Source organism: Delphinapterus leucas, chromosome 11 (genome assembly GCF_059928025.1).
Source record: "Delphinapterus leucas isolate spDelLeu-1000000601 "Yukka" chromosome 11, BTC_Dleu_Yukka2, whole genome shotgun sequence".
Taxonomy (NCBI): domain Eukaryota; kingdom Metazoa; phylum Chordata; class Mammalia; order Artiodactyla; family Monodontidae; genus Delphinapterus; species Delphinapterus leucas.
This window is the reverse complement of record NC_143139.1, coordinates 94790281-94812184: the sequence shown is the minus strand read 5'-3', so window position 1 is coordinate 94812184 and position 21904 is coordinate 94790281. Positions and strand designations below refer to the sequence as shown.

Genomic DNA, 21904 nt, shown 5'->3' with positions numbered 1-21904 from the left:
CAGCAGTAATGAGGCACCCCTTCCCTTCCCTGCTGGAGTGGTATTGGAGGAGGCCTAGTGGAGAGTTAGGACTTTCACCATCACCCAGCAATAATGAGCCCCCCAACCGCCACTGCAGTGTCAGTAGAGACCATGTAGGGAGATGGAACTCCCACCCCTGCCCAGCAGTAATGAGGAGCACCCTCACCTTTGGGTGTTAATGGAGACTAACTGGGGAATCTGGACTTCTACATCTACCCTCCCTTGCAGGAGCAGTGTCAAAAAAAGGAAGGTTTAGATAAGATCCAGAGTCTCATAAAATAATATTAAGATGTCCAATTTCGGTTGAAAATCCCTCAACTTACCAAGAGCTGTGAGATCTAAAAATGAATGAAAAAAGACTATGTATCAATAGATGCCAACACCAAGATGACGGATGTTAGAATTATCTGACAAAGATTTCAAACCAGCAATGATAAAAATTTTTCAACAAGCAATTACACACAAGCTTAAAACAAATCTCAGGAAATAAATAGAAGAGATAAAGAAGACCCAAATGGAAATTACAGAACAGAAAACTTCTATAACTGAAATATCTCAGTGGATAGGCTCAACAGCAGAATGGAAGTGACAGAGAAGAAAAAAAAAAGTCACTGAGATGGAAGATAGAACAATAGAAACTACTCAATCTGGACAAGAGTGAGAAAATAGACTGAAAAAACAAAACCAAAAACCTCCAGAGTGAAAATAACAAAAGATCTAACATTTGTGTCATCAAGAGTCCCAGAAAGGAAGGACAAAGAGAGCCAGGCTGAAAATGTAATTGATGAAGTCATGGCTGAAATACTTCTCAAATTTGGCAAGAAACATAAAACTATAGATTCAAGAAACTGAGTAAATCCTAAATAGGATAAGCCCAAAAAATCCATGCCAAGACACAATTAAACTTCTAAAAACTAAAGAGAAAGAAAAAAGTCTTGAAAGCAGCCAGAGAAAATGACAGCTTACCTACTGAGGAAAAATAATTCGAATGACAGCAGATTTCTCATCAGAAACCATGGAGGCCAGAAAGAAGTGGCAAAATATTTTTTCAGTACAGAAAAAACAAAAACAAAATCTGTCAACCCAGAATCCTATAGCCAGTGAAAATATTCTTCAGCAATGAAGGGGCAATCAAGACATTCTAAGATGAAGGAAAACTAAGAGAGAATTTGTCAGCAGCATACCCACCCAAAAAATGGCTAAAGGAAGTTCTCTAAAGTAGGAAGGAAACAATAAAACAAGGAACCTTGGAACATCAGGAATAAGAAAGAACACACAGTAAGCAAAAACAGAGGTAAATGCAATAGGCTTTCCTTCTCCTCGAGTTTTCTAAATCATGTTTGACAGTTGAAGTAAACATTATGAGACTGTCTTACGTGGTTCTAAATTTATGTGGAGGAAATATTTAAGAAAATTATAAATGAACATAGGGGAAGGTAAGCTATCTATACTTCACTCAAACTGGTAAAATGATGACACCAGTAAACTGTCATAAGTTATGTATATACAATGTCATACCTCAAACAACCACCTTAAAAATATACAAAGAGATACACTTAAAAACATTATAGATGAATCAAGATGGAATTCTAAAAAATGCTTAAGTAACCCACAGGAAGGCAGGAAAATAAAAATAGAGAAATGAAAAACAGAGAGAACAAACAGAAAACAAAAAATAAAACAGACTAAATTCTTAAGATATCAATAACTACATTAAACATAAATGGTGTACATATACCAATTAAGAGACAGAGATTGGCAGAGTAGATTAAAAAAATGACCCAATCAATATATACTGTCTACAAGAATCTCACTTCAAAAATTATGATATAGGAAGGGTGCCAGTAAAATAATGGAAAAAAGATGCCATACAAACATTAAGCAAAGGAAAGTAGAAATGACTATATTAATATCAGATTAAGTAGACTTTAGACCAAAGAATATTACCAGAGAGAGAAGGTAACATCATAAATGCTAAAAAAAAAATCAATCCACCAAGAAGACATAGCAGTTCAAAATGTATATGCATCAAAAAAAAAGCTGTGCTACAAAAACATGTGAAGAAAAACTGATAGCTTTTAAAGTAGAAATAGACAAATCCACCATTACAGTGGCAACTTTTAACACCTCTCTTTCAGCAATGGATAGAACTAGACAATCAGCAAGAATATAAAAGAACTCAACACCACCACCAACCAATGGGATCTAATAAACATTTTTAGAACACTCCATCCAATAACAGCAGCATACATGTTCTTTTTCAAGTGCCATGCAGCATATACCAAATGGACCATATCCTGGGCCATAAAACAAACCTTAAAAAATTTTAAAGTATTGAAATCATATAGTATATTCTCCAACCACAGTGAAATCAAACTATAAGTCAATAAGAGAAAGGTAAGAGAAAATTCTCTAAACACCTAGAAACAATAATCCATGGGTCAAAGATGAAGTCTTTTTTTTTTTAAATTTAATTAATTAATTTATTTTTGGCTGTGTTGGGTCTTCGTTGCTGCGCGCAGGCTTTCTCTACTTGAGTCGAGAGTGGGCTACTCTTCGTTGCGGTGCGTGGGCTTCCCATTGAGGTGGCTTCTCTTGTAGTGGAGCACGGGCTCTAGGTGCGCGGGCTTTAGTAGCTGTGGCACGTGGGCTCAGTAGTTGTGGCTCATGGGCTCTAGAGCGCAGGCTCAGTAGTTGTGGCGCACGGGCTTAGTTGCTTCGCGACATGTGGGATCTTCCCAGACCAGGGCTCGAACCTGTGTCCCCTGCATTGGCAGGCAGATTCTCAACCACTGCACCACCAGGGAAGTTCCAAAGACGAAGTCTTAAGGGAAATAAAAATATGTATATTGAACTGAATGAAAATAAAAACAGAACTTGTCAAAATTTGTGGGACACTGCTAAAACAGTGCTGAGAGGAAAATTTTTAGCACCAAATGTAGACATTAGAAGAGAGAAAAAGAAGGACTTCCCTGGAGGTCCACTGGTTAAGTCTCCGAGCTTCCACTGCAGGGGGTGTGGGTTCGATCCCTGGTTGGGAAACTAAGATCCCACATGCCTCGCAGCGCAGCCAAAAAAGTAAAAAAGAAAAAAAAGAGAGAGGAAAAGAGTAATCTAAGTTCCCATTTCAAGAACCTAGAAAAATAAGAGCAAAATAAACCCAAAGCAAGCAGATTGAAAGAAATTATAAAGAACAGAAATCATTAAAGTTGAAAACAGAAGAACAATAAAGAAAATTAAGGAAACAAAAAAATAGGTTCTTTGAAAAGATCAGTTAAATTGACATACTTCTAGCAAGACTGACAAAGGAAAAAGGGAGAAGACACAAATTACCAATATCAGGATTGAAACAGGAGATATTATTACAGACATAAAAGTATCATAAGGAAATACCACAAACTCTACACACATAAATTTAACAACTTAGGCAAAGTGGACTATCTCCTCAAAAAACACAAATTACCACAACTCACACAAACAAACCACAAAAAAATAATTTGAATAGCCCTATAACTATTAGGGAAATTGAATTTATAATTAAAAAACACATCATGCATTGAGTTATCAATATTTGAACAGCTTTATTGAGATGTATCACACATATTGTAGAAGGCGCCCATTAAGCGTACATTTTAAAGATTTCAGGATATTTGTAGATACGTGCAATCATCACCACAGTCAATTTTTTTTTTTTTGGCTGTGCCATGTGGCACGTGGAATCTTAATTCCCCAACCAGGGATTGAACCTAAGTCCCCTGCATTGGAAGCATGGAGTCTTAACCACTGGACCACAAGGGAAGTCCCTGAATTTATAATTTTAAAGTTTCCTCAAAAGAAATCTCCAGGGCTTCCCTGGTGGCGCAGTGGTTAAGAGTCCGCCTGCCGATGCAGGGGACACGGGTTCGTGCCCCGGTCGGGGAAGATCCCACATGCCACGGAGCGGCTGGGCCCGTGAGCCATGGCCGCTGAGCCTGCGCGTCCGGAGCCTGTGCTCCGCAACGGGAGAGGCCACAACAGTGAGAGGCCCGCGTACCGCAAAAAAAAAAAAAAAAAAAAAAAAAAAAAGAAATCTCCAGGCCCAGTTGGTTTCACTGGAGAATTCCACCCAATGGTTAAAGAAGAATTAAACCAATACTACAAAATCTCTTCCAGAAAATAGACGAGCACTTTCCAATTCATTTTACGAAGCTAGTTTTACCCTAACAAAACTAGACAAAGACAGTACCAAAAAAGAAAACTACAGACTAATATCTCTCATGAATATAGACACAAAAATTATTAGCAAAATATTAGCTCACATAATTTATCAATATACAAAAAGAATTATTTACCATGACCAAGTGGGGTTTATTCCAGGGAGGCAAGTTTGGTTCAGTATTTAAAAATCAGTCAGTGGATTCTACCATATTAAAAGGTTCAAGATGAAAAAAATCACATGATCATATCAGTATATACAGAAAAAACTTTTGACAAATTTCAACATCCATTCATGATAAAAAAAAAAAAACTCTCAGAGAAATAGGAATAGAGGAGAACTTCCTGAACTTGATAAAGGACACTTACAAAAACATGCAGCTACCATACTTAATGGTGAAAAACTGAATGCTTTCCCCCTAAAATTGGGAACAAGGTAAGGATGGCTTCTTTTATCACTTTTATTCAATATGACACTGGAAGTTCTAGCCAGTCCAATAATGGGGGGGGAATGATATAAAAGACATATAGATCAGAAAATTGGCTGCATTGAGTCTTCGTTGCTGTGCACGGGCTTTCTCTAGTTGCAGCAAGCGGGGCTACTCTTTGTTGTGGTGTGCGGGCTTCTCAATGCAGTGGCTTTTCTTGTTGCAGAGCACGGGCTTTAGGCACGTGAGCTTCAGTAGTTGTGGCACGTGGGCTCTAGGGCACAGCCTCAGTAGTTGTGGTGCACGGGCTTAGTTGCTCCGCGGCATGTGGGATCTTCTTGGACCAGGGCTCGAACCCGTGTTCCCTGCATTGGCAGGTGGATTCTTAACCACTGTGCCACCAGGGAAGCCCAAAACTGTCCTATTTTTAGATGACACATAGTTTGTGTAGAAAATTTCAAGGAATTAAAAAAAAACTCTTAGAACTAATATGTAAGATCAGTAAGTTCACAGGATACAAGACAAACATATAAAAATTAATTGTATTTGTATGTACAAGCTATGAACATGACATAGAAATTAAAAATATGCCATTTATAATCATCAAAAAATTAAAGTTATAAATTTAATGAAACATGTATAGGACTTGTATGCTTAAAACTAAACAACACTGATAAGAGAAATTAAAAAAAGAAAACTTTTTTTTTTGCCATGCCGCACAAGTTGCAGGATCTTAGTTCCCTGACCAGGGATCAAATCTGGGCCCCCGCAGTGAAAGCACCAAGTCCTAACCACTGGACTGCCAGGGAATTCCAAAAAGAACTTTTTTAATAAATGGAGACACATACTGTGTTCATGGAGTGAAAGATTAAACATAGCAAAGATGTCAATTTTCACCAAACTGATAAAGCTGAACACAATTCCCATCTAAATCCCAGCAATTTCTTTGTTTTGTTTTTAGTTAACAGACAAAATTATTCTAAAATTTATATGGAAAAGCCAAGGTACTAGAGCAGCTAGCAATTTTGAAAAGGAAGAATAAAATGGGAGGAATTACTTTATCTGCTTTTAAGACTTATTACAGGTAATCAAGACTGTGTGGTACTGGTAGAGGAATAGACAGATAGATCAATGGAACAGAGCATAAAACCCAGGAAAAGACCCACCCAAAATGCCCAACTAAAATTTGAAAAACGTGTAAAAGCAATTCAGCGGAGAAAAGAGCATTTTCAACAAATGGTGCTGGAGTAATTAGACATTCACAGGCAACCAAAACCAACCAAACAAAAAAATCCTTGACCTATTCTCACACTATATATGAAAATTAACTCAACATGTATCATGAACTTAAATAAAAACATAAAACTTTTAGAATAAAACACAGGAGGAAATATTCAGGATTTAGGGACAGAGTACTTAGACGTGGGACTTCCTGGCAGTCCAGGGTTAAGACTCTGCCCTTCACTGCAGGGGGCTCGGGTTGGATCCCTGGTCAGGGAACTAAGATCCTGCATGCTGCATATGGCGCAGCCCCCTAAAAAAAAAAAAGAGAGAGAGAGAGAGAGAGATCAGAGGAACAATTAATAAATTGGACTTCATCAGAATTAAAAACTTTTGCTCTGTGAAAGACTGTTAAGAGGATGAAAAGACAGTTACAGGGTGGGAGAAAGTATTTGCAAAGCAAGTTTACGACAAAGCGCTAGTATCTAGAATATAGAAGGAAGTCTTAAAACTCAACAGTCAAAAACCAAACCAATTAGAAAATGGGCAAAAGACAGAAAGAGATATTTTATTGATGAGTATATGCAGATAGCAGATAAGCGCATGAAGAGATGCTCAACATCATTAGTCATTAGAGAAATGCAAATTAAAACCACAATGAGAGGGCTTTCCTGGTGGCGCAGTGGTTGGGAGTCCGCCTGCCGATGCAGGGGACACGGGTTCGTGCCCCGGTCCGGGAAGATCCCACATGCCGCGGAGCGGCTGGGCCCGTGAGCCATGGCCGCTGAGCCTGCGCATCCAGAGCCTGTGCTCCGCAACGGGAGAGGCCACAGCAGTGAGGGGCCCGCGTACCGCCAAAAAAAAAGAAAAAAAAAAAAAAACCACAATGAGATATCACTATACACGTGTCAGAATGGCTAAAATAAAATCTGTGACAACACCAAATTCTGGTGAGAATGCAGAGAAACTGGATCACTCATACATTGCAGGTGGGAATGCAAAACGGTACAGCCACTTGGGAAAACAGTTTGGTAGTATCTTTTTTTTTTTTAAAGTAAATTTATTTATTTATTTTTGGCTGTGTTGGGTCTTTGTTGCTGTGCATGGATTTTTCTCTAGTTGCGGCGAGCGGGGGCTACTCTTTGTTGCGGTGCGCGGGCTTCTCGTTGCAGTGGATTCTCTTTGCAGTTGCTTCTCTTGTTGCGGAGCACGGGCTCTAGGCGCGTGGGCTTCAGTAGTTGTGGCACATGGGCTTCAATAGTTGTGGCTCTCGGGCTCTAGAGCGCAGGCTCAGTAGTTGTGGCACATGGGCTTAGTTGCTCCACGGCATGTGGGATCTTCTTGGATCAGGGCTCGAACCCGTGTCCCCTGCATCAGCAGGCGGCTTCTCAACCGATATGCCACCAGGGAAGCCCTGGTTGTATCTTTAAAAGGTAAACATGCAACTCCCATACAACCCAGCAGTTGCATTCCTGGGCATTTTCCTCAGAGAAATGAAGACTTCTGTCCATTTTAACATCCATTCACAAGTTTTAGCAGCTTTATTTACGGTAGCCCCAAACTGGAAGCATCCAGATGTCCTCCAGTGGGTGAATGGTTAAACTGTGGTACCTCTATACCACTCAACCAGAAAAAGGAATGAACTATTGACACATGCAACTACTGGATGACTCTCCAGAGAATTATGCTGAGTGAAAGAAGCCAATCCCACAAGGTTACATACTCAATGATTCTTGAAATGACGAAATTATAGAAACGGAGAACAGATTAGTGCTTGCCAGGGGTTAAGGAGGGAAGGAGGTTGGGGGGAAAGTGGCAGGGGTGGGGGTGGTGGTGTGATGAATTGGGAGATTGGGATTGACATGTATACACTAATATGTGTAAAATGGATGACTGATAAGAACCTGCTGTATAAAAAAATAAATAAATAAAATTCAAAAAGGGAAGGAGGTGGGAGGGAAGTGGGTGTGGCCATAAACGGGCAACTTGAGAAAACCCGTGGTGATGGCAATGTTTGGTAGCTATGTCAATATCCTGCTGATGATGTTGTACAAGAGTTTTGCAAGATGCTCCCACTGGAGAAAACTGAGTAAAGGGCATTGAATCTTACTGTATTATTTCTTACAACTTGCAAGTAGAATCTACAATTATTTCAAAATAATCAGCTTAATTAAAAGAAAATGCTAGGCACCATTTTAAACTATAGACAGGACTGAATAAGGTATTATATCTGCGTTCAAGGAACTCATAGTCTATCTCGTGAGGAGTTGAGCATATAGCTGCATTGCTCAAGGTAGATGTACACAGTGTCCAAAGTTTTGGACTTTCCAGAATCCTCTGACCTTGTTTTGGTAGAAATATTGCCTCTTGTTCCCCTTTCTCCTCCCTCACCATCCATTCGATGTGATCAGGATCAGCTAGAAGACTTGCAGTGCCCTGTATAAACTGAAAATGCAAGGGTCCTTGTTTAGAAATGATTAAGAATTTCGAGATGGCAACAGCTGAGCATAAAACATGTGGAGGGCCCTTCTGAACTCAGAGTCTGGTGCATTTGCACAGGTCACACTCTTGTGATGCTGGCTCTGCTTGTGATTCTGGTAAGATTGAAAATCCCCTTCTCACCTCCCTTGGCAGGAGATGGTCCTGAATCACCCAGGAGTGATCATTCATAATACCTCATTGCCCTGGTTACTTCTATTAGAATCCTTCCAGGGAAGTCATATATAATAAAGCAGGGAGAGAGAGAACTCTGTTTCCTCTGGGGTGAGCTATGTATTGAACAAATATTTATTGGGTATCTTCCATGTGTTACACATCAGAAATACAATGGTGAACAAGATGCATATAGATAGTCCTAGCCCTCATGTAGCTTATATGCTACAGGTAGAGGCAGATAACAGCAATGAATTACAGATTGGGTTAAATGCAAAATAAAAGAATAAGTGGAGATGCTGTCAGTAGAATAACCAGGGTGGCCAGATATGTACGATTACTATTCTATAGAGGAGGAAAGTGAAGGTAAGAGAAGGTTAAGCAAATTGTCTTAAGATCAGAGAGCTGGCAAATGGCCAAGGAGAAGTTCTAACGCGCGTGTGTCTGACACCAACTGCACCCTGCCAGTCTGGAAAGTACTCAGTTACTTCCCATAAAGATGGGAAGTAGCACAGTGTAGTAGAGTTTTTAAGGGCTCAGGTTCTGAGGCATAGCTAAATTCAAATCCTGGCTTGGACAGCTTATTTTAACTCCTGAAAAAGTCTTGCTTTTCTCATTTATAAAATGAGGAGTGATAGGAATTGTTGCTACAGGGATTAAATGAGATACCGCACATGGAATGATCAGTCCAGCACATCACACCTAGTAAGTGTTCAATGAGTTTATAAATCATAGTTTCAAGTCCAAAGAACTGAATTCCATCCAGATCTTCTACTTACTCTGTGAAGTTGTGTAAATCACATCCTTAGGGAGCCTATTTTCCTCATCTGTAAAATTAGGAGAATGGAGTGCCTCATGGGGTCATCACAAGCATAAATGAGATCATGTAAGTGAAAGTGCTATCCAAATGTGGCAATTCTATAATAAAACTCATAGGGTATTTTCTCTGACCAGTGGTCCAAATTTCTTCTCAAATTCAGCTCATCCCTCTGACCTTTGTGCCATCACTGTAGCTCTAATATGACATGATACTGCATTGTAATTTTTTAAAGGGAGAGGTATTTTTATTTTATTTTTGTTTATTTATTTAATCTTTTGGCTGAGCCACGTGGCATATGGAATCTTAGTTCCCCAACCAGGGATCGAAACTGTTCCCCCTGCAGTGGAAGCCTGGAGTCCTAACCACTGGACAGCCAGGGAAGTCTCTGCATTGTAATTCTTTATAGGCCAGTGTCTCTTAGCAGACTAAGAACTCTTTGAGGGAGGGACTGTGTGTTGCCCCTTCACCTAGCACCTGGCTCAGTTGCAGCTAGGGAAAGTTGAATGAGTATGGACCCTGCCCCTGGGTTCGCACATGGGGTGCTGTGTTCGCTCCGGGACCCCTCACCTAGCAGCTTCGTGTAGCTGCTCCACTCGTGTATTTCCCCCACAGCAAAATTTCAATTTTTATTTAGGCATAATTGACATTATACTAGCTTCAGGTATACAACATAATGATTTGATATTTGTATATATCATGAAATGATCAGCACAGTAAGTCTACTTAACATCTGGGATTATATATATATATATATTTTTTTTTTTGCGGTACGCGGGCCTCTCATTGCTGTGGTCTCTGGACGCGCAGGCTCAGCGGCCATGGCTCACGGGCCTAGCCGCTCTGCGGCATGTGGGATCTTCCTGGACCAGGGCATGAACCCGTGTCCCCTGCATTGGCAGGCGGACTCTCAACCACTGTGCCACCAGGGAAGCCCTGGGATTATAATTTTAATGTTGAATTTTTACTGGCACAATTCATAGAATAAGAAATCATTCTTAGTGCCATCATGCTTTTTTAAAAATTGTTTTCACTTATTTTTTTATTAAATTATAATTAACATACAAGATTATATTAGAATCAGGTGTACAACATAGTGATTCAATATTTTTATACATTATGAAATGATTACAATAAGTCACTGTCACCATACACACTCCTTACAATATTACTGACTATATTCCCTGTGTATACAGTACATAGTTTGTAACTCTTTTTTTAAATTAATTTTTATTGGAGTATAGTTGCTTTATGGGGGACAATTTTTTATAAGTAATATATTGGATGGAGCTGGCTGGGATTGCAGCTAGACTTTTTATATTAATTCCTATGAAAATAATTCCCCCTTTTCTATAACTTGGAGTTTTCTTGGAATGTAATCTTAACATAAAATGATACCATTCCATTAAAAAAATTCCAAAGTAAAAGATAAATGAGTTGAGGATTGTTTTTAATCCTCTCCATGTACATATTAAAACAAGTAATTGAAGTCTCTCAGAAAACACCTTTCGGTTGTACATTAATTTATCAGGGTGTGTTTTGGTTGTCCAGAAATGATTTACGTAAATATGATCAAAGTGGTTGCCCAGGATTGGAATCAGATGTAAGATGGATTCTAGATGGTCCAGAACCAAAAGTTGGGAAGAAAATGGAGAAGGAACTCAATCAAGAATATACTCTGGGGGGACTTCCCTGGTGGTGCAGTGGTTAAGAATCTGCCTGCCAACGCAGGCGACACAGGTTCGAGCCCTGGTCCGGGAAGATCCCACATGGCACGGAGCAACTAAGCCCGTGCTCCACAACTACTGAGCCTGCGCTCTAAAGCCCGTGAGCCACAACTACTGACCCCGCGTGCCACAACTACTGAAGCCTGTGTGCCTAGGGCCTGTGCTCTGCAACAAAGAGAAGCCACCACGAGAAGCCCATGCACTGCAACAAAGAGTAGCCCCTGCTCGCCACAACTAGCGAAAGCCCACGTGCAGCAACAAAGACCCAATGCAGCCAAAAATAAATAAATAAATAAAATTTATTTTTTTAAAAAAGAACATATTTTGGGGACTTCCCTGGTAGTCCAGTGGCTAAGACTCCGCGCTCCCAATGCAGGGGTCCCGGGTTTGATCCCTGGTCAGGAAACTAGATCCCACATGCTGCAACTAAGAGTTCGTGTGCTACAACTAAAGACCCCCGCATGCCCACAACTAAAAAAAAAAAAAAGATCCCACATGCCGCAACAAAGATCCTGTGTGCCACCACTAAAACCGGGTGCAGCCAAAATAAATAAATAAATAAATATTAAAAAATAAGAATGTATTTCATTTTCAGTGTGACCTTGTGCAAGTTACAAGGTGTGTTATATCAATTAGCAACTTGATGTAAAACAATAAAATGGCAGAAAAGCCGGTAATTTTTAGAAAGAATGGTATCAAACTTAGTCATTTTGTTGGAAGAAGGTTTATACACTGTGTAACTTAGCTATTTGTACGCTCATAAAAATCACAAAATCTGTTTGCCTTCAGGTCTATTCTTTGCCCTTTCCCTGTGTCGCTTCGTGTCATTAGGTGGGGGCGGCCCTGACCTAGAGAGGTCAGTGTCAGCTGGCCTTTGGCTTGGCCAGTGGGATGCACTGGCTGGAGAGGAGAGGATGGTGTAAAAGGACAGTCAGTGGATGTCCCTCCCTCTCTTGGCCTTGGGCGGCATCTCTGGAAGCAGCTGAGTCTGAGATCTCAGCTCCTGTCAGCAGGCAGGCCTTCTGTGGCCCAGCTTCTGCAGTTGACCTGGCTCCTGGTCTACAGAAACTCCACTTACTTCTCTCCTCCTCCAGCCTGGAGGTAGTGTCTTCCTGTTGTTGCTAATCTTTAGGATGCCTCACCATCCCATCTGGCTGCTCTTTCAGTTCCTGTGAGACCAATTCTGGATGTTACATTTTCTGTTTAAATATTTAGAGTAGCTTGTTTTCCTGACTGGAGTCTGACTGATAACATATGTCCCTAAGCCTTTAGTGGTTAAGTATTATGATAATGAATAATAATCCTTTTGTCACCCTGGTTGGTTTCAGAGTAGTAGTACCTGCTTAGTAGAGAATCTGTTGATTCACTCAAGAAATGTAACTACAAAATGGAGCAACAGGGAACTCCCTGGTGGTCCAGTGGTTAGGACTCCACGCTTTCAGTGCCACGGGCCTGGGTTCAATATCTGGTCAGGGAACTTCCCTGCAGTGGAAGCACAGAGTCTTAACCACTGGACTGCCAGGTAAGTCCCTGATTTAGCATTTTATTAATTCTTATTTTAAATACTTAAATACTGTCAACCTCAGTTTGCCTTTAGCCCTCCTCTTCCCCTTGCCCACAAGCTAATATAGTTGAAAAACTTTAATTGTGGTAAAATATACATAAATGTTACCATTTTAGCCATTTTGGGGGGCTTAGCCTCATTTTTTTTTTTTTTTTTTTTTGCGGTACTCGGGCCTCTCACTGTTGTGGCCTCTCCCGTTGCAGAGCACAGGCTCCGGATGCACAGTCTCAGCGGCCCAGCCGCTCCATGGCACGGGGGATCCTCCCGGACCGGGGCACGAACCCGTGTCCCCTCCATCGGCAGGCGGACTCTCAACCACTGCGCCACCAGGGAAGCCCATTTTAACCATTTTTAAGTGTACAGTTCAGTGACATTAAGCACACTCACATTGTTGTACAACCATCACCACCATTCATCTGCAGAACTTTATCATTTTCCCAGATTAAAATTGTTCCTCTTGTACAATGACTCCCCTACCCTCCCTCCCCCGGACTCTGGAAACCACTATCATTTCACTTTCTATCTCTATGAATGACTCCTCTGGCACCTCATATAAGTGGAATCATAGAATATTGGTCCTTTTGTACCTGGCTTATTTCACTTAGCACAATGTCTTACAACTTAATCCATGCTGTAGCATGTATCAGAATTTCATTCCGTTTTAAAGTTGAATAATATTTCATTGTATGGCTTTGCCCCATTTTTGTTTATCCATTTATCCGTTGGTGGACATTTGGGTTGTTTCCATCTTTTGGCTTTTGTGAATAATGTTGCTATGAATGTGGGTGTACAAATATCTGTTTGAGTCCCTGCTTTCAATTCTTTTGAGTATATGCTCAGAAATGGAATTGCTGGATCAAACGATAACTGTTTAATTTTTTGAGGAACAACCATACTCATATTTTTGTCAAGAGCTACTCTATCAGGCTTCTGCAGGTGGACTCTGAGCCTGCTCTAACTACTTTATGAAATGTCAAGTACAATTTATTATGCATAGCAATCCCTATAGTAAAGTAGAATCATTCACATATAACATATAGTACACTGCCCAGATTATAATCAGTGCAGGAGTTAGCAGTTCATTAGAGATTTTAATCCATGTAACATGAAGATAAGCATAACCAAACACCGATCAATGAAATACTAAATAACTTTTTTCAAGATGACTATTTTTATAAACATTTTTGGTATACCATTGTAGGCTTCCCAATCTCAAGGTTGCTAGGAAAAGAAAGACAGCATTTAGTGGCAACTATCCAGAACCACTGAGCTTTAAAAACTGGAAATTTGAATCAATATTTACATAGTGCCACACATTTTTATGTCCAAGGTAAGTAAGCTCTAGTCAGCATAATTCTAGATTTTATAATCCTAAATTAAGTACCTTAAGTGATGTGCCTTGAAATTAGTATGCTGGGAGATACTGGTCCCTCCTGTCCTTAAGATGGCCAGATGGATGGAGCTTGGAGGAGCCAGAGCCCCCTTACCTGTCACCATATCACCATGAGCTGTGGACTCACTGAAATATGGCCAAGAGGGGTGCTACCACCTGGTCTTATTCAGCATGACCACCTGGCCCAGCTCAGCAGCAGGTGTTGAGTATGCTGCTGTTCATCAAAGACAAGGGAGCCATGGAGTCACTACAGCAGTTGGTGTTTCAGGTGCCAGTGCCTAAGTTGCTGCTGGCCAAGGGTGTCATGGGGGTGAAGACTGGGCCAGTGCTCCTTGCAGGTGCAGCTCTCGACAGCCCCGCCCTCTGCTTCACATACACTGGACACCTCTGACCTCTGTGGTCAAAGGTATAGGCAGGATGACTGTTCCAAAAATGCACATACGTTCTGTGAATTATAGCTTAACTTGAAATATTTGATGGAAATGATTTCGATTTGATTGGAAATCCACATTATAAGAAATTTTACATTGGGACTTCGCTGGCGGTCCAGTGGTGGTTAAGACTCCACGCTTCCAACGTAGGGGGCGTGGGTTTGATCCCTGGTCAGGGACCAAGGATCCCACATGCTGCCAGGGGAGGCCAAAAAAAAAAAAAAAATTTCACATTGCATTTGTCAACGAAAGGAAGTTATTAGAGTCTTTGAAATTTAGTTTCAATTGTAAATTATTGAGATTTAATTCATATACCATAAAATTCCCCTTAAAAGTGTACCAATGTTTTTTGGTATACTCACAGAGTTGTGCAGCTACCACCACTAATTCCAAAACATTTTCATCACCTAAAAAAGAAAGCATACCTGTAAGCTGTCACTCCATTTCCTCCTGCCTTCAGCCCTTTGCAACCACTAATCTACTTTCTGTCTCCATGGATGTGCCTATCCTGGACATTTCATGTAAACGGAATCATAGAATACATGCCTTTTGTGCCTGGCTTCTTTCACTCAGAATGTTTTCAAGGTTCTTTCATGTTGTGGCCTGTATCAGTGCTTTGTTCCTTTTTATGGCTGAATATTTCATTGTATGAATAGACCACGTTTCATACATTCATCTGCTGATGGATGTACGTTTCATTTATCCATTCATCAGTTCAATTACACATTTTAAAAAATTATTTTATTTTTAAAAAAGATTTATTATTTATTTTATTCATTTTTGGCTGCATTGGTCTTAGTTGTGGCACGCAGCCTCTTTGTTGTGGTCCGTTGGCTTCTCTCTAGTTGTGGCGCACAGGCTCCAGGGCATGTGGGCTCTAGTTTGTGGCACGCGGGCTCTAGTTGAGGCACGCTGGCTTAGTTGCCCCGCAGTATGTGGGATCTTAGTTCCCTGACCAGGGATTAAACCCGCATCCCCTGCATTGCAAGGCGGATTCTTTACCACTGGACCACCAGGGAAGTCCCCAGTTACACATTTTTGAATGATCATAAAAATGGTTTTAAATTTCTTGTCACCTACTTGTACAAACAGTTTCTTGTAAATGGTGATTATGAAGAATCTGAAGACAATATCATTACAAAGTTTGGGTCAGGAATTGTGTGCAGGTGTTTCAGTCTGTTATCAAAAAGTCATGTTTCCAAAGGAAGCTAAGTCTATTATTGACATTTTAAAATTTATCTTTTGGAACTGTTATACAAATTTAAAAATTCCTGTAAAACTTTGCACGAATTTTTGGTTATAATTATATAAAGGGTATGTAATTAATTTTCTTCTCTAAGTCACATGTACACATTTCTAAGTCCCCTTAAGTTTGTTCCATTGTGCCATATAAAAAATATCTTTTTATGTGTTCTAGGACGTGAAAAATGTTGGAGAGCTGGGCTTCCCTGGTGGCGCAGCGGTTGAGAATCCACCTGCTAATGCAGGGGACACGGGTTCAAGCCCTGGTCTGGGAAGATCCCACATGCCGCGGAGCAACTAGGCCTGTGAGCCACAACTACTGAGTCTGCACGTCTGGAGCCTGTGCTCCGCAACAAGAGAAGGGGCCGTGATAGTGAGAGGCTCGTGCACCACAATGAGGAGTGGCCCCCGCCTGCCACAACTAGAGAAAGCCCTCGCACAGAAACGAAGACCCAACACAGCCCTAAATAAATAAAATTTTAAAATAAATAAATAAATAAATACTCCTGTTCTCTGTTTAAAAAAAAAAAAAAAAATGTTGGAGAGCACATCTTAGAGAGTCCCAGATTTTAAAGAGGATTCCTAATAGTAAGAGATGCTTGAGGACTTCCGCATTGGCGCAGTGGTTAAGAATCTGCCTGCCAATGCAGGGGACACGGGTTCAAGCCCTGGTCCGGGAAGATCCCACATGCCACGAAGCAACTAAGCCCCTGCACCACAACTACTGGCCTGCGCTCTAGAGCCCGTGAGCCACAACTACTGAGTCCATGAGCCGCAACTACTGAAGCCCACGCGCCTAGAGCCCGTGCTCCACAACGAGAAGCCACCGCAGTGAGAAGCCCGCACACCGCAACGAAGAGTCGCCCCCGTTCGCCGCAACTAGAGAAAGCCAGCGCGCAGCAAGGAAGACCCAACACAGCCAAACAAACAAATAAATAAATAAAGAGATGCTTACACTTAGGATTCTTTATATGGCTTGCTGAGAAAGTTTACATATTTAAAATTTTGCAAAATTTGCCCTTCATAAAATGCTCATGGCTATAGTGTAATGTCTTGAGTTCTACAGGGGCTGTCTGCAGACCTATGTGTCAGTTTTGTGGAGAGTCAGCCTTTTTTCCCCCAGCTTCCTTGAGCTGTAACTGACAAAACTGTAAGATATTTAAAGTGTACATGGTGATGATTTGACACACGTATACATTGTGAAAAGATGTCCCCCATCTAGTTAATTAACACATCCATCAACTCATATATTTATCTTTTTTTTTTTTGGTGAGAACATTTAAGTTCTCTTAGCAAATTTCAATTATAAAATACAATGTTATCAAGTATATTCACCATGTTAATACGTTTGATCCTTGAGTCAATCTAATCCATTGGTTTTCCCCCTTCTATGACTGCTAAGATTATCTCGTTTGCTATCATGATTTTGTGACAGTAGTTAATGAATACTCTGTAAAATAAAATACTTTGTAAAACAAACTGTTGTCACATTTAAAGCTATAAACTCTAGATTTGAAAATAACACACACATACATGCACAAACCAAACACTCTTACATCGTTTTATAGTTTATTTTTAAAATGACAGTAACAAATGGTCTTCCCTTGTTGGGAAATGACATATCTACTTTCAGTCAATAGGGCCTTAAAAAGTAACAGCATTTTGTCCAAATTGAACTTATATAATTGCACGAAAGTCATACAAAGCATTAAGAAATGCTCACAAAGATTGCAGTTCTCTCAGCTTCTCATGAAGCACACCCCAAGAGGCCTTGGTTTCAGTGGGAATCCCTGATCTGAATAATACTGATGCTTACCCCAAGTTCCTCAGTGACACACAGGCAGAGGTGAAAGGAGCCAGGAAGACAAACGTGCTTTGTGACAGTGGAATTCTGCTCTACAATTAGGGTTTAATGATGTATTCACCTTCTCATATTAGGATTATTAAACACTTCAGCTTGAAGTATATTTGTCCAGGCTTAAAACTTAACCCTATCAGCTTAAGTTTTGGGATACAGATCCCACTTCAGGAAACTAAAATTAAAAACAAACAAACAAACAAAAACCACACAGTAAAAACCTCTTCCAAGCAAGATCCTTTATGCTGCCACCATCCTGGGCCCTCATTTAGTTTCTAACATACAAACACAAATAAGTTACATTATTACTGATCATATGCCAGTTGAGGGATGGTAGACAGAGTCTCACTCAAATCCCAACTCTTGTTTTACTGACAGCAGTTACTGGAAACACTGTGTTACAAAGGACTCTGGGGTCACAGGTGGAAGTGGTGGGACAGCCACTATGCTGTACATGTGATGTGACATGGACACAGGACAGGGAGAGGCAGCACTCATGCATCATATTTGCATTCCTTCTATTATTAAGGAAGCTAAGGAGGATGCTGGTTATGTATGTTTTGAAAAACAACAAAGCCCAAGTTTTCTATTTTAATGAGTTACAATGTCTTTATCCGGGGATTTAACATATTTTATGGATCTTAAACCCAATTAAGATATAATGTCTATACTAGGAGTTTTCCTTTTCTGACCTTACAAAAATTAATAAAAAAGATAACAATATTTTGAAAGAAGACACACAAAGAGAACTTTAAGTCACCATAAGAAGTACCTTCCTAACTTGGGTATGACTATGGGAAGAGGAGAGTTATTATTCTATTTCTACTGCTGTGTTTCAAATAAAAAACACAGTCCCAGTTTAATTATAGAGAAAAATAACAATTCCTGAAATAAAACCATGAAAGTATGCAGCAGAGGCCATCTAGATATACTTTTTTTTTTTTGCAGTACGCAGGCCTCTCACTGTTGTGGCCTCTCCCGTTGTGGAGCACAGGCTCCGGATGCACAGGCTCAGCAGCCATGGCTCACGGGCCCAGCTGCTCTGCCGCATGTGGGATCTTCCCGGACCGGGGCACGAACCTGTGTCCCCTGCATCGGCAGACAGACTCTCAACCACTGCCCCACCAGGGAAGCCCTAGATATACTTCTTGCCTTTAGATTATTGTTAATATTTTAGCTGTATCTCTTCAATTCAGGGAGAAAAATTCCAGTGTAACATTTGAAGCATTTTTTAAAAATTAAGGTTTCCATTAGGAGAGCTTGGTGTATATATGAAGTATTTATTATACTGAAACAAGGAGGGAAATGTGGGGCATGTCTGTGGTAAGGCTAAGAATTAATGAGATTCCGGCACTGTGCACAATTATCTGCTCAACCAATCCTGAACAGATCAGACAGTCCCTAAACCGCTGCTCTGAGATGTACACTGTGTCACTTCTTGAAGGTTCTGATAGTCTGATGCAAATGTTAGCTGCTGTGGTTAATCGGGGACTCAAAGGACAATATGCCTGGGTCAGGGACTATAAATCACCAGAAGAATTCCACAACGGCCGTTCTACGTGTGACTTGCAACACCTGTAGAACTTGCCAGGAGTCCAGCTGGAAGAAGTCTGTTTCATGTCCAAGTAGGCTGCTATTCATAAAAGCCGCCTAAGCTTTTAGCTAGAAAGTTGAAGACTATAGAAAATGATTTATAGGAAGAAAAGGAAATTCCTTATTCCAGGATTGTAAGTGAACAAAGGTAACCCAATTCCAGAAAAAGGTTGTTGAGGCCATACAGGCCAAGGGAGTGAGAAGCCAGAGTTGTGGGTTTCTTTTTAGTCCCCTCTTAGAAAGTAACAAGCACAGGACTGAGAAGTTGGAGAGTGATGAGAAGGGCGGGTGCAGGGATGATGACTCCAGCTGTGCAGCCATCCATTCCCACAGCTGCTGGGCACAGCCAAGCATTTGCGGGTGAGCACTGTCAGGACACAATCTGTATCACTTTGGTCGCTAACATTATCTTTGTCTCCTGATGAAGTCACTGCCTGTCTGCTCTGGGCTCTGTACCTTGGGTTTTTCTGACAAGATGGGCAAACCTCTAGCACTGCAAGGAGTGTTAATCTCCTAGCCTGTTCTTCCCTAATGCAAATATTTTCTTAAAATTTTTCGAATTTATGTTCTAACAATCAGCATGTTTTATACATCTTGAGCTCATATGCAGGTTTAAAGGAGGTGAACACACTAGTTCTTAAAGCTTTCCCCTATGATAGGAGCTCCCAAATAACCTATCTGCAGCAGTCTAGCCCTGTTCACTTCACAAACTGAGTATTATATAATTGCATCCAACACTGTGTTGAGGGAAACATGAGTCTTTACCATTGTCCTTCCAGTGCTAACGTCCAAGGAAGGAAAGGATCACAGGGTGTTTACAGGTACTGAGCGGGTTGCATATTTTGTTTTTATTGGCACTAGAGGAAATCACAGAATAATAACTGGGGTGTCTCTCTGAATACTGGGTGCCATTCCTCTGACTTTAATAGGGTAAGTAGAGGATCTGCCCTTGGCCAGGGAAGCAGCTTCAAGGGTGTGCTGAGGGTCAATGCATTAAGAATCTATAAAGAAAGCATGGATGTCTGGGAAAGGAATCAACTTTAGACTGAGAACAGACGGATGGCGGTCTGGATCTACAGCAGACACATATACTTTTCTTTCTCTTTCATTTCCTTCCTTATCAAGAATCTAAACACCTTCCAGGTCCCAGGTAACCAAATAGCAAGAAAGGCTCAAAAATGTTTTGTTCGATAGCTAGTGTTGCTGGAATCTGGACTGTGGCTGAATGGTGTGACTGTAGGACACCAGTGCCCTGAGGGCTCACATGGCTCCGGTAGATACATGGGCTCCTGGATAGGTAGGCAGGTGTTATGGAAGGTATGTACTAGCCACCCACAATCACTGATGGGTGGTTTTCAGTGTAGGAAAAGACCTTGGTGATGGGCTCAAAATATATAAGCATTACAAAAAAATCTTACGATATTAGGTAGATCTCAGGAAAAGTGCAGAGGGGAAGGACCTGGAGAGAAGCTGAGAATTTTCTCCATGTGCTAACTGGGATGTGTGGACATATGTAACCAAGATCTTTCTTTACATCTGAAAACTAAACTTGTCTGAGTCATTAATTCTACAGAATTAATGTTACTAAAGTTGCAGTAACATACAATCCAAAAACTCAATTTCCCAGATTTCTAGCTACATAAAACAAGAAAAGACCACATACACAACTACATACACTCATATAGCTGCTGCACTCCCCAGTGGAACACGTGTATAAATGTCCACACAGAGACCCCCAGAAAGCACACGTGCACAGAGGCCAACGTCCACCCCTTCTGAACCCAAGATGCATGTGGGCCACACTGAGGGTCAAGAGGCCCTATTGCATATCTGTTCGATGTCATTCATCTCTTTGGGACAATCTGCAGAAAGGATGAGAGGTGAGTCCTCTGTTACCACTACATCATCCTCAATTCGTACACCAAGACCACGGAACCTCTCAGGGGCGTCTTTGTCATCCTCCGGAATATAAATACCTGAGAAGTAGAAAAAAGAATCAGAACATTCTATTCATAAATGGCAGTAACTGGATGATTTGGGGCAAGTAAGTTAACCTCTATAAAGTTGGGATCCTAACAGTACCTACCTAATAGAAATGTGGAGATTAAATGAGATAATATATAAAAAAATGTCTGGTACATAAATGGTCAGTAAGTGTTGCCTATCGTTACTAGAACTATTATTATAGTTATTTTGTATACTAGACTACAAGATCTATACAACTACAGTAATGTTGATCACGATTCTGTCACGTTCTAATGGCTCAAATGGGCCACTAAAGTTACTTAATTTATGAGTATGTCGATATATGCTGGGACCCAGTAGATTATATAAATGCATTCTTTCTCTGCCTAACAGTTCCGTGGAAAAAGGGTACTTTGCTAAAATAAAGACTTAAGGCATTTTAAAATGTATTTAAAAAACACTTACTTAGATATTATTAGCCTCAACAACCAGAAGCTGCACAAATACTCAAATAAGTCATAAATGTAACTGACGTGTACATGACGTAAAGAGGGAAAAAGGAAGACCTTAAAGAACATTTGAAAAATTCTAAGAAACCAAGGTTCCCTTTCAAATCATGAAGTCAGACAGACACCAGGTCTTTTCATATTAAAGAAACTGTAAACTTCCTTCTCTGTACTCACAGATGCTGTTCTGTGATAAGAAGAAAAAGACCAGCAAAGGAAAATGTAGTCGAAGTCTAAGGAAGCGTCAACTAGATTGGACTTAACAGTACGTAAGGTCACAGACAGCAACATA

The 21904-nt window shown here is 40.6% G+C and overlaps 1 protein-coding gene across 1 annotated transcript in view; it reads right to left on the bottom strand.

Moving 5' to 3' along the window:
- Nucleotides 1-13695: 13695 nt before the first annotated feature.
- Nucleotides 13696-21904, bottom strand: part of XPNPEP3 (X-prolyl aminopeptidase 3) — a 63894-nt gene continuing 55685 nt past the window's right edge. Inside the window, exon 10 of the mRNA XM_022596461.3 lies at nucleotides 13696-21117. Coding sequence (XP_022452169.1) covers nucleotides 20951-21117 — 167 coding nt within the window. The 3' untranslated portion in view covers nucleotides 13696-20950. The remainder of the gene's footprint in view (nucleotides 21118-21904) is intronic.